General features: G+C 49.1%; 1 protein-coding gene across 2 annotated transcripts in view; it reads right to left on the reverse strand.

Annotated features, from left to right (window-relative positions):
* Positions 1-17989, reverse strand: part of LOC140199346 (fibronectin-like) — a 96755-nt gene that overhangs the window by 29385 nt on the left and 49381 nt on the right. Inside the window, exons 19-29 of one of the 2 annotated variants that reach the window (XM_072261242.1) lie at positions 17316-17588; positions 15203-15469; positions 14066-14160; positions 12015-12183; positions 10175-10261; positions 8139-8324; positions 6590-6862; positions 5289-5471; positions 4060-4149; positions 3030-3296; positions 1872-1988 (exon numbers count right to left, since the gene is read on the reverse strand). In XM_072261242.1, coding sequence (XP_072117343.1) covers positions 1872-1988; positions 3030-3296; positions 4060-4149; positions 5289-5471; positions 6590-6862; positions 8139-8324; positions 10175-10261; positions 12015-12183; positions 14066-14160; positions 15203-15469; positions 17316-17588 — 2007 coding nt within the window. The remainder of the gene's footprint in view (positions 1-1871; positions 1989-3029; positions 3297-4059; positions 4150-5288; positions 5472-6589; positions 6863-8138; positions 8325-10174; positions 10262-12014; positions 12184-14065; positions 14161-15202; positions 15470-17315; positions 17589-17989) is intronic. The other variant, XM_072261243.1, reaches the window with a different exon arrangement.

Consider the following 17989-nt stretch of genomic DNA (forward strand, 5'->3'; position numbering starts at 1 on the left):
CACTGAAGTAAGACTCACTGGTCTATAATTTCCTGGGTATCTCTACTCCCTTTCTTGAACAAAGTAACAACCTGAAGGCCAATATGCCAAAAGCTCTCTTTACAACCTTATCTACCTGTGACCACACTTTCAAGGAATTATGGATCTGTATTCCCAGATCCCTCTGTTCTGTTCCTCAGTGTCCTACCTTTCACTGTGTAAATCCGACCCTGGCTTGTTCTCCCAAAGTGGAACCCTCACACTTGTCTGCATTTAATCCCACCTGCCATTCTTCCAGCTGGTCCAGATCCCACTGCAAGCCATGATATCCTTCCTCGCTATCCACAATGCCCCCAAACTTGGTGTCATCTGCAAATTTGTTTACCACATAATCATCCAGATCGTTGATATAGATAACAACAATGAACCCAGCACTGATCCCTGTGGCACTCCACCAGTCACAGTCCTCTAGACAGAGGCAACCCTCTACTACCAATCTCTGGCTTCTCTCCCAAAGCCAATGTCAAATCCAATTTATTATCTCATCCTGAATGCCAAATGATTGAACCTCCTCGCCCAACCTCCCATGTGGGATATTGTAAAAAGGCCTTGATAAAGTTCACTGCTTTTCCTTCATTAACTTTCCTGGTAACCTCCCTGAGAAACTTTAAAAGACTGGTTAGGCATGATCTACCACACACAAAGCCATGTTGACCATTCTTAGTCAGTCCCAAACTATCCAAATACTTTCTGTATATATCCAATCTCTTAAACTGCCTTCCAATAAATTTCCCACTACCAATGTAGGGTCACTGGCCAATAATTTCCTGGCTTATTCTTTGAGCCCTTCTTAGACAACAGAACAACGTTAGCTATCCTCCAGTCCCTCACGTGTGGTTAAGGACATTTAAATATCCCTGCAATTCCTGCACATCTCCTACAAGATCTGAATGAACAAGGTCTCCTACAGGTCCTGAGGATTTATCCAACCTAATTTGCCTCAAGACAGCAAACACCTCCTCCTCTTTAATCTGTGTACGGTCCATCTCACTGCTATTTTGCTTCACCTCTGTACTCTGTGTCCATCTCCTGAGTAAATATAGATGCCAAAGTCCATTTAAGGTCTCTCCCATCTCCTTCAGCTCCAGGCACAGATGACCACACTGATCTTCAAGAGGATCAATTCTGTCCCTGGTATCCTTTTGCTTTTACTATATAACCTCCGGAAGCCCTTTTGTTTCTGCTTTACCTGGTTTGCTAGAGCAACCTCGTGACTTCTGTAACCCTCTTGATTTTCCTCTTAGCCTTCTCTTGCACTTCTTGTACTCAAGTGCCTCGTTTGTTCCTTGCTGCCTATACCTGGGGTTTACCCTTTGCTTTCTCCTTAATCCCTCAATATCTGTCAAAAACCAAGGGCCCCTGAACCTGTTAGCTTTGTCTTTTGTTCTGACATGAACATACAAACTCTTACTCTCGAAATTTCATTTTTAAAGCCTTCCACTTACCAAGCACACCTTTGCCAGAGAACATCCTGTCCCAATCCACACTTGCCACATCCTTTCTGATATCATCAAAATTGCCCTTTCTCCAATTTGGGATATCAACCAGAGTCTAGACTTATCCCTCTTAATAATAATCTTGAAGCAAATGGAATTATGATCCAAAGTGATCCCCTACATACATTTCTGTCAGCTGTCATTTCTTGCTCCCTATCGGAGGGGAGGTAGTCAGGGTGCAGGGGCTTTGCTGAGGGACCTGTCCGGGTGCAGGGCCGAGGTGAGAACGTGCCTCCAGTTCGAGACTGGCAGCAATGACAGTACTAAGTCTTCAATGACAGCAAGCTGAAATAAAGTTTAGCCCCCAGCTAGGTGAAGGATGAAGCCAGGACCTACCAGTCTCTTTGAAGGTAATCCGGTAGAATTTGACGGTCACAGGCGGTGGGGTCCAGCTGATGGTCAGGCTTTTAGGCGTGGCCCGGGAGAATTCCAAGTTGGTTGGCGCATCGGAGACTACAGCGGCAGGAGTTGATTTGGGAGGGCAGAAAGGGAACAATTCAGTGGAGTTAATCAGTACAGGAATGTTCCACCCTTAACCTGACTGTTCAGGCGAATTCTTGGAGGTGAAAGTAGCCTGGGGCTTTGCACTCACAATACTGAGCATGGGTGTAGTGAAACTTTCCAATACATAATCTGCCCACCTCTCCCTCTCAAGTGACTGGAGAAAGAGTGACAAAAAATGAGTTATAAACAAGGCCACAGCAGCTCGTGCACAAGGAGGAAGCTTTGCATTGTCACTGCACCAGCTCAGGACACTGCCAGGAAACCCAGGTTCAATGAAAAGCAGCTCTTGCTGCAAGGACAGAATCAGAGCACAGCAAGGTCTCACTTACCCAAACAGGAGACCGTATGCGAGTTACTTAACTTTCCTTTCGAATGGTGCACTCCAAAAGTACTGTATTACTTCAGCACCAACCTGGTCTCATTTTCATTCACTTCACTGCCATGCTCCTCATCGACTCAACGTCAATAAAGAGGGCAACTGCTTGGACTGACGCACATTGACACAATTGCTTATCAGTAGATAGCTGACATGCAGTCACATCCCCTGCCTTCACCAATTGCCCCTCCTAGTGGCCAGTGGTCAAGAGGGGAAAAGCTATATTGACCACATGTAACATTTAGATAACCACCTTAAACACCTCACTTCCACCTCATTTTCCAGCCAGGTGCTAGCAAACTAATTGCTCCGGAGAGGCATCAGACCAGGGGTCCAAGAATCCTGCACAAATGGTAGGACTTGGTTTGCTTTCTCCTAGTATCAGCCCAAAGAGCATCCAGTTCCAGCACAAATTCCCAACTCCCTCACCTCTCTATCACCCCCAGAAGTATACTGAAACCTCTGCCCCACTCCAGACCCCCTAACCTACCCCCCACAATGAGGGCCCACCTTCAGATTTGGAGACCCATCACCAACAGCAACCAAGGCTGCAGACAACCTCGAGTCCAAGTACCCTGCCTGAACCGAAGACCCGCACAACCTGCTACACTTACTGGTGGACTGATGCCCAACCAAAGGCAAGCTCTCCTTCTGGCCGCTCATGGCATAGATGCTGATGATGTATTCAGTGCCAGGGATTAGGTTGGTCAGCACATGGGAGGTGTAGGAAGACGGCAACCTGTCAATCCTGGGCCTGCCCCCCTTCTCAGGCTGGACGTGCACCCGGAAGCCAGTGACGGGGGCCACGGGTGGCATCCAGTGCACGGTGAAGTAGTTGGTGGCAATGTCAGAGAAGTCAATGCCAGTTGGAGAGTCGATACCTGTGGCACAGAGATAAAAGACGGGTGTTAATGCAAGCTAGAAAACACAGAATGTTTTATCCAGTACCATCTCCCATCTCACAAGGGGGAGAGTGGGGGGGGGGAGAGAATGAACCCATGAACACTGCTGTATATTAATAAGAAGTACTTTATGCATGGCACTGCACCGCTGCCAGTAAACAACAAATTTCATGACCTATGTCAGCAATAGTAAAGCTGATTCTGATTCTGAATTGTCAATCTCCACTCCGGTAAATGTCTAGGCCTGTATTCCAGCCCCAAGGTGTGGAACTTGTGTTACCAGATGGGAGGCTGTACACTTGGCCTAACTGAGACTGCCAATGCCAAAATCATTTCTTTCAGTGGATGCTCAGCTTCCGGGCAAGAATTTAAGCTGCCAGACAAACGCCACCATGCTGTGTGCGTTTGGTGGAAGATGCAAGTGAAACCAGGCCTCACAGCGGGACAGATTTAATCCTAGCGACAACTCTGTGTGAGGAGCCCACCATTCACACTGGCACTTACCATCTGATTTTGGGGGCTCACCTCACTCTCTTCCCTTAAAGGGACCCAGCCAAAGTGGGGGGAGTTGGAAACTCCAAGTGGGAAGAGTTAACCTCACAGTGCCTGGATGCACGGAATGACCCGGCAATGTAGATGGGAAGCATGGCGGAAACCCCAACTTCTGGCAAGCTGAGTCTAAGGTGGCCCCCTCCGCCCCCAGCCGCGCCCAGGATCCACGGAGTTCTCGCTCAGAGGTTACCTGTTGTCTGGGTTTCAGTCAGCGGGGCACTCTCCCTATTGTCAATCACGGAGTAGACCTTCACTAGGTAGGTAGTAGCAGGCAGGAGACCTGAGGAACAGTCACAGTCAATCAGGTTAGATCAGACTAATTATGCCGGAACCTGGAAGAAGAACTGGAAACCACGACACTTCCCAACCTCACCTGCCACCCCCAAAATCACCAAAAATAACATTTCTCTGGAGATCGCTGCAGGGGACAGCACGAGATTTACCTCCTCCTCTCCCGAAGCACCTGCCTGTGCTGGGATACAGGACCTTAACCACAACCGTCACCCCAGTGCACATCCTTCCTCTGGAGTGTCTGAAATGTTAAGTGAGTTATGCAAGTTCAGTCAGCAGCCCAGCGGAGACCACCTTCAACTGAAGAACCACCTGGGCTGGTTTAAGCCGAGGTCGACTATTCCACATCCTTACAACCTAGCTCTGCCGCAAAGGATGAGGGACTGCTACCATGGTGGGAACGGGGCCTTGGTTACAGGAGGATCTGACACTGTGCTCCACTGAACGAGCTGCTCTATCAGGCAGTTGTAGTGAGAAAGGAAGATAAGCTGGTGGACAAGGCGGTGGATGGGGGGGGTGAGGGGTGGGTGCGAGGAAGCCCACAGCCAACGTGACTAAATTGAGGAACCTCACTCACCACAGGGGCATCAGTGAGCCAACTCAGTGACAAGACCTGAAGAACCAACGAAGTGACTGGGGAAACTCGTGATGGAGGGCTTTGGTCAGAAGGTTCTGCGACAAGGCCGAAGGGAGGAGAGAGATCAATGGGCCAAGCCTTTCCTCTTGTGGCTCTGTCACGACGAGAGCCTGACAGTCCCCTTTTACAAGCTACTCGGAGCTTCTAACCGGTGCAAGGAGGCAAGACCAGGTGAGACCCAGAATCTAAACTGGTCTGCGTTCTAGTGAAACACCATTTTCTCTATCCACTGACGAATTAAATGGACTAACATTGAAAGTATCCTGTGTGCAATAAACATGCATGTAGCTACCCATACACGTCCTACACACAGGTACATGTGTACTTGCACGTGATCCCATACATGAACTGTGCACCCGTAGTCACGCACGTACAACCATATTGTTGCATGCACAACTCAAAGAAACCTTCACCAACACACAAACACACACACACGTCATACAAATGGCCACACACTGTGCACTGAACACACTCTCAACCTGTTCCCATACCTGTCAGGATAACCATGCTGTCAGTTGGAGGGATGGTGAGGTTAGTGAAGGTGTCCTGGTCCCTCAACGGCTTGTAACGCACAATGAAGTTGCTGAGGTCGACAGAGTCTGGTGGAGACCAGATGATCCTCATGGTGTCTGCCTGCACGTGGGTGAAGCGCAGGTCAGTGGGAGGCGGTACCGCTAGGAGGGAAGGGAGACACGTCCTGGTCAGTGACAGCTCTCGGTGTGAGCGGGCAGCAAGGACACATGCCAACACACGCAGGCTGGGACCGTTAGGTTTGCATGCACGCACGCCTCAACACCGGGCCCGCTCGCTAGCAGTTACACTAGCACTGGGTGCCCAGCTCAGGGGAGGGGTCAGGGATGTTGCAAATAACCCTCCCCACCCACGGAGCCTTATCTTCACAGAAAGGAACGGGAAACTGCATTCGAACTCTCGGCCGTTGTGCTTCACAGAACCTAATCCTACAGTTACTCCCCCCCCCCCAAGCAGTCTCAAACAGCCGGGGAGATCGGAGCCAAAGTGCGTCTGCCACTTCAGCCTCGTCTCACGGTCCGAGATGCCCCTTACTCAACGAGGCCATTGCCCCGAGACCACAGTCATTGGGGTTCAAGATAGGAAGATAATGTGCACAGCAACGAGCCAACCGTCAGCAGTGATTGGGTGACGAATTTCAAGCAGGACACCAGGAGAGAACTCTGCACTCCTCCGGGTGCGTTGGTTCATCCTCCCGTCGGAGAGCTCCCTCTGTGCTCACTCGGGAACTGGGACTCACAATGTTGGCAGGATGAAGCCTGTAGTATCACCTCAGGGGGCTCAATGGGTAGCTTTCTACCCAAACCCACAAAACCAAAGGGCCAGGCCCTCGATTACTGTTGCATTTGGTCAAGGCTCACCTAGGCCGTCTAATGAACCCACCCCACCGTGATGCCAGGACCTTCAGTTGCCCTGTTTCCAAAGGTACAGATTTCCACTGGCCTTTGTGTGAAGAAAAGGGTCCTTCCCGTCTGTTGGCACTCTACGTTAAGGGTACAACCCCTTGTAGATTACCTCCCCACCCCACCCCTACACCCTTGCATGCATGCACCCCTGGCCCAAACTGATGTCATGCACACCTTGGTGGGGGGGGGGGGGGGGAGGAAGGTCTGGATGGGTGGGAGGAGGGTCGGTGGCGGGAAAGACATCCGGCCCTCGCACACTCAGGGAACACAGACTGGCCATCGATTTCCATGTGCAGCGACGGGTGGGGGAGATGTTAGAACAAGGGGGTGGGAGAAAAACGAGCTGAAAAATTCACCGGTTTGCTGTTTCCGAGTGGTTGCAATACTCTGGCCACCCTCTATCAGGGTGATAACACTGATGTCGTAATCTATTCCAGGTTCCAGGCCTTGCACAGTATAGTATCCCGTCGACGCACTCACAAAGTCTTCAAAAATGGGAACGGACTCCCCCGCCGCCAGGACAGTGATGCGGTAGCCAGTAATGGCCGAAAGGTTAAGTGGCGTCCACCTCAAGCCGATGGTCGAGTCACTTACGTCAACGAAGGTGAGGTCAGTGAGTTGGGGGATTTCTGGTCGGTTGAATGGCGACAAGGAAGCATTAAAGGTGCAAAACAAAAGATTAAATGCCACACAGCGCAGTAAAGGATGAAGATAGCAAGCGTTCGAAAGGTGATATGCAACAGGATCTTCTCTTCGCCATCCAATGGGATACAAGCCATCATTACACATAACCCCAACTCCCTCTCTCTCTCCCCCCCCCCCCAACAAATGCTGCCTGACTTACTGAATGCTCCCATCTTCCTCTGTTTGCATTTTGGATTCCAGTATCTGCAGTTTTACTAAATGTCAACCACACATCATTTTACACTGTAGGGGCTAGGGATTAATTCGAATGTAGAACGGTACAGCTCTGGCCCATGATGTCATGTTGAACTGATTGAACCAGTAATTAATTAAACACCCACCCTAAACTCATCCTTTCTACTGACACAATGTCCATTATCTCCTTAGTCCTAGGAGATATTTCCATAGCAATGGGGATTTCTTCCCTAACCAGCTCCACCCACTGCAAAAATCTGCCTAACAGATGTACGGGCCCCATCTTTCCCATGAATGGCTGAGTGCCATCACCCAAGCCAAGAGCAACACATACAAAATGCTGGAAGCTCTCAGCAGGTCAGGCAGCATCTATGGAAGCTCAGCCCCCCCACAGATGCTATCTGACCTGCTAAGTTCCTCCACCATTTTGTGCATGTTGCCCTGGATCTCCAGCAACTGCAGATTCTCTTACCGACCTGTTCTCCCCTTCAAGACCAGTCAGAGGAGCAAGAAGTGGTCCCACTCAGTTGTGGATGTTAACTACAGCATTTCAGCAGCTCTCACTCATACATCTCATCATCACCCTCAAATATTACATGCTTGCCTTTTCCAGCTGAGCTCCCAGCAGCCTCCAGGCATTGGGACACTGGATGATCCCGTGTTTGATACATGGAAGGAATTTTAGAATCTTCCTCATATCACCTTTACAACTAGTAATGGAAAGCTTTCAATTACTGATGATCAAGTTAGTCGAAAGGCACAGCTCAAGGAAAACAAGAGCTTTAAATAAAAAATCTGAAGCAAATAAAAACAAAGCCCAAGCTCTTAATGGAAGCCATTTTGTGGCTTTGGTGCCTGCACTTCAAGCATGAAAATGGAGTGCTTCAGCTATGGGATTGGGAGAAAGCAAGCGTGCAGGTTCAGAAGCTAAGGTAGGGACTCTGTGGTTGGGATCTTGTGTATCAGTCTCCGTCCTCACGCCTGGGCTTGAGATGAAAGACTACGCCCAACTATTGATTGAATTACCTTGGGTTATCACTGTGGATACCGGAACACTTTCCTTGTCATCCTTGAGGGTATAAACACTGATGAGGTATTCGATGCCAGGACTCAGATTGTCTATGTTCCAATATGTCTGTTCGACGACCTCTTCCACCAGGTTACCATGTTGACCTTCTGTTGGAGTACAGGATACCCGATAGCCAGTGATACCTGCGTCAGACATGCACAAACAGACAAGGAACGTTTCAGTCAGAAGTGCAGGAAAGCCTTTTTTTTTGCCATAATTGAAATGCTTCAGAAACAAGGCATGTGCCTCTGTGACCCGGCTGTTTTTTGCCTCAAATCTAAGTGAGCTTCCAAATTGTTAACGAACTGGAGAGGGAGGCAGGTCTCTGCAAAGCCTGGACCTTCCTGTTGGGCCAACAGCAAGCCCTGTGGGATGAGAGGTTAGAGTCCGAGAGTGGAATGAGTCAGTGCCTCACTTGCCAACAGGCTGTCAACTCTGGTGGGGGGGCACGACAAGGTTCGAGGGTGGTATTGCTGAAGTAAAGGAGGTCCTCATTTCTACGGAACCTCAAGTAGCCCAACGTGCATTTCAGTCAGTTAACTACTCATTAAGGTACCGTTGTGAAGGAAGATGCGTGGCAACCAATTTAATGCAAGCAACCAATCTCCCACAAGTAACAGTGGGTGACGTGTAGTATGTGATGGTGCTGGGTGATTCAGCAAGGCAAGCTTCCTTTCTAAAGGATGCTTGTGAAGGAGCTGCAGCTTTACAACAGATAAGAGAACCCTCTTCAAGGAGAATTAAAACTTCCATAGAACTCAGAACCTGTGGAAGATAGAGGCCCAGGGAAGGCAATGGTGGCCACGACATTGCACAGGAAGGAAAATGTAGTAGATACTGCTTTCTCTTGGCGTGGGTTGGTAAACTGCTCAAGGCCGCTACAGGCCCAGGAGTGAGGTGTCAAGAGACCCAAGTGGCCGATTGTGGGTGGAGTGGGAGAAGGGATCTGGGTAGAACTTCAGGCTTACACTGGGTAGTGGAAGATGAAAAGGAAGGCATGGAAAGTGATTTTTTTTTAAATGAGAGATACAGCAGGGTTACAACACTTTAGGCCCAGTGAGCCTATGTGACCAATTACCCTACTGACCCACAAGTATTTGGACTGTAGGAAGAAACCATGGCACCTGGAAGAAACCCACACAGTCACGGGGAGAAGGTACAAACTCCCGACCAACAGCAGCGGGAATTGAACCAGGGTCACTGGCACTAACCGCTATGCTACTGCGCCGCCCTGTGACGTAGGAACCCACTGACTGGGGCGAGCGGGGAGAACAAGGCAGTAAGTGCTTTCGAACCTCACCGGCTTCAAAGCATGATGGTCATCAAAAGGCTGTGGACAGGGGACAGACTGACGCTATTCAATGCAACCCGGCCCGTAGGACACAGAAGCAAAGGTGCCAGAGTGTTTCTACTGCCCGGGCACCAGCTGGTACCCTTGACAGGAACCAGCGGGGATGGCAATGTTGTCACAAGGTGACAAGGTTTTTTTTTGCGCGCACAGTAATGTAGCTGTTAGCGCAAATCTATACAGTGCCAGCGACTCCGGCTCAACTCCCACCACTGTCTCTAAGAAGTTCCTACATTCCCCCTATGACCGTGCAGATTTCCTCCGCATGCTCCAGTTTCCTCCCACGTGTACAGTTTAGTAGGTTCATCAGACACTTAGCTGTCACTGAGCAGTGTGGGATTGTTGGGCCTCTAAAAAAAAGTGAGGTTTGTGCTAAAAAGTGGTACTGAGGCAGACAGCAAAGTTGACAAGGAAACAAATGGGCATTCTCCTGCTCTTATTGAGGTCATATTTGAGAACACAACCACGGCAAGGAGGGAGACTGGGATGGTCCTAACATCTTAGCTGTAGTGCTGCACACTATGGTACAGATAATGGCTCCCAGATGCAAAACATTACTGTTACCACAGAGGGTACCCCTGCAAGGTTTAATCCACGGCTGGCACCTGCCAAAAGCAAAACAGCCAGACCCTTGTCAGCCTTTACCTGGTGTCGATCCTGCTTGCCAAGTCAGTGTCATCTGCCCGGTGGCCGGATTCGAGTGGACTTGCAGATTGGTGGGCGGGGCAATTTCTACAGGAGCACACAAAGAAAACAACGTTCATACAATGCCAACCTGAAACCGATTGGGATACGATTGATTCCACCACGTGACATTGTTTTCAAATATGCACAAGGAAGCATTCCCAATGTCCCACAAAGATCCGGGCCTGCCGTTGGTATGAGGTGGTGAACGGAAATTGACTGGGTTCAGACGAAGTTCATGAGAATAATTCCCAGAATGAAAGGGTTAATGTATGGTCCTTGCCCATCCTCTGGGCTTCCCCTCCCCCTTTTTTTCTCCCTAGGCCTCCTGTCCCATGATCCTTTCATATTCCTTTCGCCAATCAACTTTTCGCCAGCTCTTAGCTTCATTCCACCCCCTCCTGTCTTCTCCTATCATTTCGGATCTCCCCCTCCCCCTCTCAAATCTCTTACTATCTCTCCTTTCAGTTAGTCCTGACGAAGGGTCTCTACCCGAAACGTTGACTGTACCTCTTCCTAGAGATGCTGCCTGGCCTGCTGCGTTCACCAGCAATTTTTATGTGAGTTGCTTGAAATTCCAGCATCTGCAGATTTCCTCGTGTTTGCGAATGTATGAGGTGTTTGATGGCTCTGGGCTTACACTTGATGGAGTTGAGAAAAATGAAGGTGGGGTTGGGGATCACACTGAAACCCATTGAATATTGAAGGGCCTAGAGAGAGTGGATGTGGAGAGGATGTTTCCAATGGTGGGGACATCTAGGACCAGAGGGCACAACCTCAGAATAGAAGGATGTCTCTTTAGAACAAAGGTGAGGATGGATTTCTTTAGTCAGAGAGTGGTGAATCTGTGGAACTAATTGCCACAAATGGCTGTGGAGGCCAAGTCATTGGGTAAATTTAAAGTGGAGGTTGATAGGTTCTGATTAGTAAAGCCATCAGAGGTTACGGGGAGAAGGAAGGAGAATGGGGTTGAGAGGGCTAATCAATCAGCCATGATGGGATGGTGGAACAGACTTGATGGGCCAAATAGCCTAATCCTGTTCCTGTGTCTTATGGAGATGGGGAGGGAAAGTCAGGTGGATGGGGCTAGACACCTGGGCAATAAGTCACAATGAGTAAGCTGGTCACTGCATGGAATAGCCTTGCTCTGCTGAGTATCTTTCTACATGATGCACTACTGCTATTGGCAGAGTTCATGACGAAGGCAAGATCAGTGCATCTAATTCAGTCCAATGAATTTAGGGTACTGTCCTTTAGTTTGCCTCCACCATAAGCAGACGCTCCATCGGTCGTATCACAACAGATAACAAGTCAGAGACACTAAACATTCGGCAGATGCTGGAAATCCAAAGCAACACACACACAAAATGCTGGGAAATCTCAGCACCTATGGAGAGGAATGAATAGTTGACGTCTCAGGCAGTGACCCCCCATTGGGAGTGGAAGGAAGGGGTAAGAGGCCAGAATAAGAGGGTGGGGAGAGGGAGCTGTCAGGTGACAGGTGAGACTGGGTGAGGGGAAGGTGGGTGGGTGGGGGATGAGGTGAGAAGCTGGGAGGTGCTAGGTGGAAGAGCTAAGGGACTATGCAAGAAGTAATCTCATAGGAGAGGAGATCTCTCCAATCAGATACAGTGAAGGAAGTAGGAGACCTATTAAAGAAGCGTACAGGTCCACAAGGAAATTACGGCTGGTCCTGCTGACAGAATGGGGTAAGAGAGCAGTAAGTCGAGTTGTAACTACTACGTGTTCCTCGGCAGATTACTTACCACTGTCTGGGAGTGATCGTGTCATTGAGACTCACCAGTAACAACATTCTTGACAAGGGGGGTGTCCTGTTCCTCGTCATTCACCAGCACTGTAATGGAAATGGTGTACTCTGTGCCAGGGGTCAAGCTGGTGAACATGATAGTTCCGGAGTCCGTGGTTAATTCACGAGGAGATTCTCCTCCTTGGGACGGCCAAATTTTGACCTTTAAGAATAAAATGGGGCGACGAGTGAGAAACATACAATAACACAAGAGATTCTGCAAATGCAGGAAATCCTGAGCAACACGCCTGACTTCATGACCCTTCAACGGTCCTAATGATGCGTCTCAGCCCTAAACTTCAACTTGTTTATTCCCTTCCATAGATGCTGCCTGACTTCCTGAGCTTCTCTAGCACTTTGTGTGTGTGTGCACCTCAAGAACTGTACAATGGGTGTTTGGCCCAGTATTTATGCTGATTGTCCATTTAGCCTTCCTCAAAGCTCTGTTATTCAAGAACTTCCCTTATGAACATTATCATTAAACCCGCTTCCATTACCCTTTCGTGCTCTCTGTGTTCCAGACCATAATTCCTAGCTCTGTAAATAAAATATCTCCAATCCCTCAAACCATTCAGCAAGCACCTTATATCAAAGCTCCCATTCTGTCCCAACTTTCTCAAGGTCTACATATCCTGGTATCACATTGCAGAACTTAGGTCAGAGAGTTCCAGTTAAGGCTCATGACCTCGGGAGGTGCACTGGAATGCAGGAGTCCATCTGCACCTAGGTGGATCTGCAAACAACAGGATGGTGACAGGGAATACTTGGCACTGCAGAAACCCACACTTCTTTAAGGTAATGTTAACACATCGCCAACTGACCTAGGCTAGGCAACTCACTGCACAGCTCTGTTAATTCAAATCTCGCACTTTATTGGCTTAACACCATATATGAACGTAGTCATACTATGTTGACCCCAGGCTCACAAAGCAAATCATAAATTCTGTTTCCTTTGTACCAAATACTCATTCAGACCACTCCCCCAATTTATATTATATAATACTAAAATGGGGGGGGGGGGGGGGAATCTCCTGTTGGCCAAATGATTAACTCTTCTTTCTTCTATATTTTAATTCCTTCATGGCCAACATCTTCCCCCACCAAACCTTCCCCTCCCTCAGGAACGTAATGCAAAATATGGAGCCCCTCGACACTTTGCTGGATCTTTGCAAACAAAGTGACAGGGAATACTTTTGAGTGCTAACACCCTACTGCCTTGGGATCTTTTACACCGAGCTTTAAAGCACTGAAGCTCTTGGCTCAATGTCCCAGAGAGCAAAGCATCAGTTCTGCACAAGAATGGCCAAGCAGGCTTGGTGCTAGTCACAGGACTGAGGCTTGAACCTACCTCATCTCCCTTTCCCAGATGGCACAGAGATCACCGCAGATCCTCAGGCCTATGCCAGTTCATTGAGCAAACCCGCTCTCCACACAGTCCCCTTAACTTGCTCCAGAGTCTACCACTCACCTGCACATACTGGGGCAATTTACAGTGGCTATTCGCCCAACCAACCTGCGCATCTATCGGGATGTTACAGGAGACCAGGGCAGTCAAGAGAAAATGAATGGGCTCAGAGAGAGAACGTACCAGCTTCATACGGACTGCTGGAGCTGGAACTGAGAGGCAGCAGCACTACCTCCTGCACCACTCTGCCGATCCTCCCGATTCAATAAGCGTACATTCAACTGTTCCAAAACCTCCTACTTATTCGTTCATTATCGCTGGAGCCTTCCAGCCCGACAAACGTGTGCCACCCGAATACACTTACGTTACCAATAAACCTACTAACCTGTACATCTTCGGCAGCTGGGAGGGAACCAAAGCATGCGAATGAGTTCTACACAATCATTGGGAGAACATGCAATCTGCTTATAGGCAGTAGCAGGAAATGAACACAGGCCGCTGACGCTGTACCCTAATCCCACTGCCCATTTTGGCCCTTGCTCCCCCAAATACAGGAAAACATTCTCATTTCCACAGACCCAGCCCCATTCTACCATGGCTGAACATACGCTCTGAAATTCACGTCTTTGCTGCTGTTTACCTTGAACGATATGCTGTGAGTGGGTGTCCAACGGACTGTAATCGTTGTGTCTGTCACGTCAGTGGTGTAGCGGGGTATTGGCCCCACTGCCTCTGCTGCAACATACAAAATGGCCTAATTAAACACACAGCTGATGCAAGTTGCTCTGAGATTTTTTTGGGGGGCAGATGAAGGAGGGATTCACTCAGCTCCCATTATCAGTGGGTCAGTGTGAACTTGGGAGATATTTAAATGGTTGGTCGGTGTTCTTTTCCCCCTGCCTCGGTAACTGTCTGGAGCAGCAGGAATCAGAAAGGGACCTATGCTTGCAGTTGGGTTAAAGGGATGGAAGGGAGAGGTCATGAGATGCACAGCCCCTCCTCCACCACTCACACTTTGAAGGACTCACCCTAGATTAAACGACTCAACAATGGAAGAAAATGGTGACATCGCCCAGTCTGAAATGTCAAGGGGAGGAACAGTGGGTGTTAACAGTGAAGCAGACAATGCAACTTACTCTCCTCAGCCCAGGAAGGAATATCACTAGTACTTTAGGCATTAAAACTCCTTAAATTCTCAAACTGCTGAGGCAACTCCAAGCCTACAGGTGCTGGCGTAGATAGGCTACTGAACCTACTACCAGGAGGCACACAGCTGTGGGAAAAGCTAGGAACTGAAGGGGCTGGGGCTTGCACTGAACTTGCAGCCGCACCACCCTCCGCCTGCACCGCAAGAACTGGGGCTCCGCCTGCAGCAACTGCCAGATGTTGACCATCTACTCAAGGGGCTGGAATGGGCCATGTGGCCACCAAGTACCATTGGTGAGGGTGCAGCCCCGTCGTTAACTTCGGCTTTGCAGAGTTGCTCTGCTGCAAGACTGGCCTGCAGTGGCTGTCCTGGGACGGTTGTGCATTTGTGCATGGATATGAGGCCCAGGGTGTATCGGCCGGTATGATGATTACAAGCTCCCTTCACCCCCACCCCACTTGGATGTATGTTAAGCCTCTGCAACTGTGGCTGCGGGAGGTTCACAATCATCTACGGGAGGAACACGAGGACCTTCTCTGCAGCACAGTTGGTTATGGTGGTTTTGGCTGTGTGGGAATGGAAGGAGAGAAACGCCGAGAACGGGACACAATGGGTGGAAAAAGAACTTACAAGTCGTTAGAATTTTGTGAACCCTCGCGCTCTGAAGATGGCCTTGGTTTGCTGTGAGAAACACAATGTACTCGGTCCCAGGCTGCAGTTTAGTCAGCTGTCGGCGTGTGGCACTCGGCCGGAGATTCAGAGTTTTGGGTTGGTTGGTGGTCGTCGGGTGCCAAGCCAGGATGTAGTTGGTAATCTTGCCTCTGGGAGGGGTCCAGATCACTGTCGCTGAGGTTTCTGTGATGTTTCTGAAGTCCAGGTTGGTTGGAGCGTCAAGTTCTGAAGGGGAGAGGGGGTGAATGAAATACATGGTGATGATCAACAGGATCATCCAGCACAGAAACAGACCCATTGGCCCAAATAGTCCATGCTGACCAAAATTCCCATCTACATCGGTCTCGGTTTGGCCCACATCACTCGAAACCCTCCCATTCCATGCACCTTCCAGCTGTGTCATGTAGCTGTGCCAGTCCCTTTCTCTGGCAGCTCAGTCCACGTACAGAACACCCTCTGACTGAAACGTTGCCTCTCAGATTTCGATTCAATCTCTCCCTGCTCACCTTAAACCTTTGCCCTCTTGTACTTGATTTCCCAAACCTGGGAAAAAGATTGCATTCATCCTATAATGCTCTCATGATTTTATACACTTCTATCAAATCACCTTTCATCCTATGCTCCAATAAATTAAGCTTAAGCCTGCTCAACTCCTCTCTATAACTCCCAAATCTCCTCTGCACTCTTTTTATCTTTCCTAAAGCAGGGTGACCAAAACTGAACACAATATTCCAAATGTGGCCTCATCAACATCTTGCAGAACTGGGACACAACTAAATGACTTCAACACTCAATGCTCTGATATATGAAGGACAGCGTGCCTGAAGGTGGTTTTACTGAGCTGTGACAGTGCTTTCAGGAATCCATGTACTTGTACTCCTAGGACCCTTTGTTGTACAACACACCTCAGGGACTATGGTTAAGTTTGAAGGTCCTACCCTAATTTGTCTTCCCAAGATGCAACACCTCACACCTATCTGGATTGAGTGCCATTTGCCATTCTTTGGCCTACTTACCCAGCTATCAAAATCCCCTTGTATTTCTTGATAATCATGCTCCCGGTCTCTAACACCTCCTATTTTAGTATCATATGAAAACGTACTATCAGGACAACACAGGGGCTGTAACCTCAGAGCCTGTAGTGACCATGGCTGCAAGACAACAGTCCAATCTAGAATGACAACACTCAGAACTGGATGGGAGGAAAGGTGAAACAATGACCATTCATGAATCTCCATACTCCCCCACCCAGCCGCCATTCCTGAGACCCAGGCAGAAATACCTTTACTGCTCCACAGTCGGTCAGGGTCATTTACTGTATCTGGTGCTCTTGATGGAGGTGGGGCGCTTCATCAGGTATCTTTGGTCTGGGGGCCACTTTGTCCACCACAACAGGCAGGATTCCCTGGTGTCCACCCATTTCAATTCTACTCCCCAATCCCATTCTGAGATCCCAGAATCTCATAAACGGTGAATCTCAGAACTTTACCTGCCCCCAACTCGACTGGCAGCAAAGCCCAACTGCAACAGGCGCCCCCCACACCATCAGGCAGGAGGTACCGTCGCATTAGGACAAGGACGACTAGAATGGGAAAAAGCTTCTTCTCCCAGACTGTGAGACTACTGAACTCCCCGCCACCACCCAGGTCTCATCCCTATGTCTTGTCTTGTCCGTACTGCACCAACCACTGCCTGGGGGCTATAAACGTGTAGGAGCAATGTGTGGTTAAGTGCCTTGCTCAAGCACACAACACGCTGCCTCAGCTGAGGCTCGAACTCGCGACCTTCAGATCCCTAGTCCAATGCCTTAACCACTTGTCCACGCGCCAACACCGGTAGTGTTATACTGTTTACTTTTTACCATATTGTATATGTACTTTGTGCTAAATGTCAATCTTATGGAATATATATTGTAGTTTATTTATGGTAACATTACTTTATGTGTTGTAGGTGAGTTATATGTACGGTGCTGTACACCTTGGTCCAGAGGAATGTTGTTTCGTTTGGCTGTATACTGTATATGTGTACAAACAGCTGAATGACAATAAACATGAACATTTCTCAGACTTACTGGTGGCTTGCTCCCCGACCAGTGGGGTGCTCTCTATACCCTTGTCCACTGCATACACATAGAAGCGGTAGGTAGTCCCTGGGAACAGGTTGGTGAGCTCAGCGTAGTGATTCCTGGAAATAGGCAGCCTGATGGGCGACATGCCCTGCTCACTAACTGGCTGAACCGTGACCCGGTAGCCCGTGATCTTGCCGATCGGCGGGGTCCACGTGATGGTAATCTTGGTCTCGGTGATGTCAATGAACTGCAGGCTTGAAGGAGGCTGGACGACAACTGGGAAAAAGGCCAGACATGAGCACGGGATGGACATAGCAACATTACCTTTCTAGCCCCACCAAACCCCCATTCCTGAGACCTGGGCAAAAGTACCTTTATTGCTCCACAGTCATCAGGGTCATCTACTGTATCCAGTGCTCCTGACGTGGCCTCTTCCATATCAATGAGTCACAATGTAGATGGGGTGGGGGGCACTTCATCGGGCATCTTTGGTCTGTCCACAACAGGCAGGATTTCCTGGTGACCACCCTTTTCAATTCTTCTCCCCATTCCCATTCTGACATATCAGTCCATGGCCTCCTCTACTGTCACAATGAGGCCACTCTCTGGTTGGAGGAGCCACACCTCAAATTCTGTCTGATAGCCTCGAACCTGATGACATGAACATTGATTCCTGG

Source organism: Mobula birostris, chromosome 6 (assembly GCF_030028105.1).
Source record: "Mobula birostris isolate sMobBir1 chromosome 6, sMobBir1.hap1, whole genome shotgun sequence".
In the NCBI taxonomy this organism is placed as follows: domain Eukaryota; kingdom Metazoa; phylum Chordata; class Chondrichthyes; order Myliobatiformes; family Myliobatidae; genus Mobula; species Mobula birostris.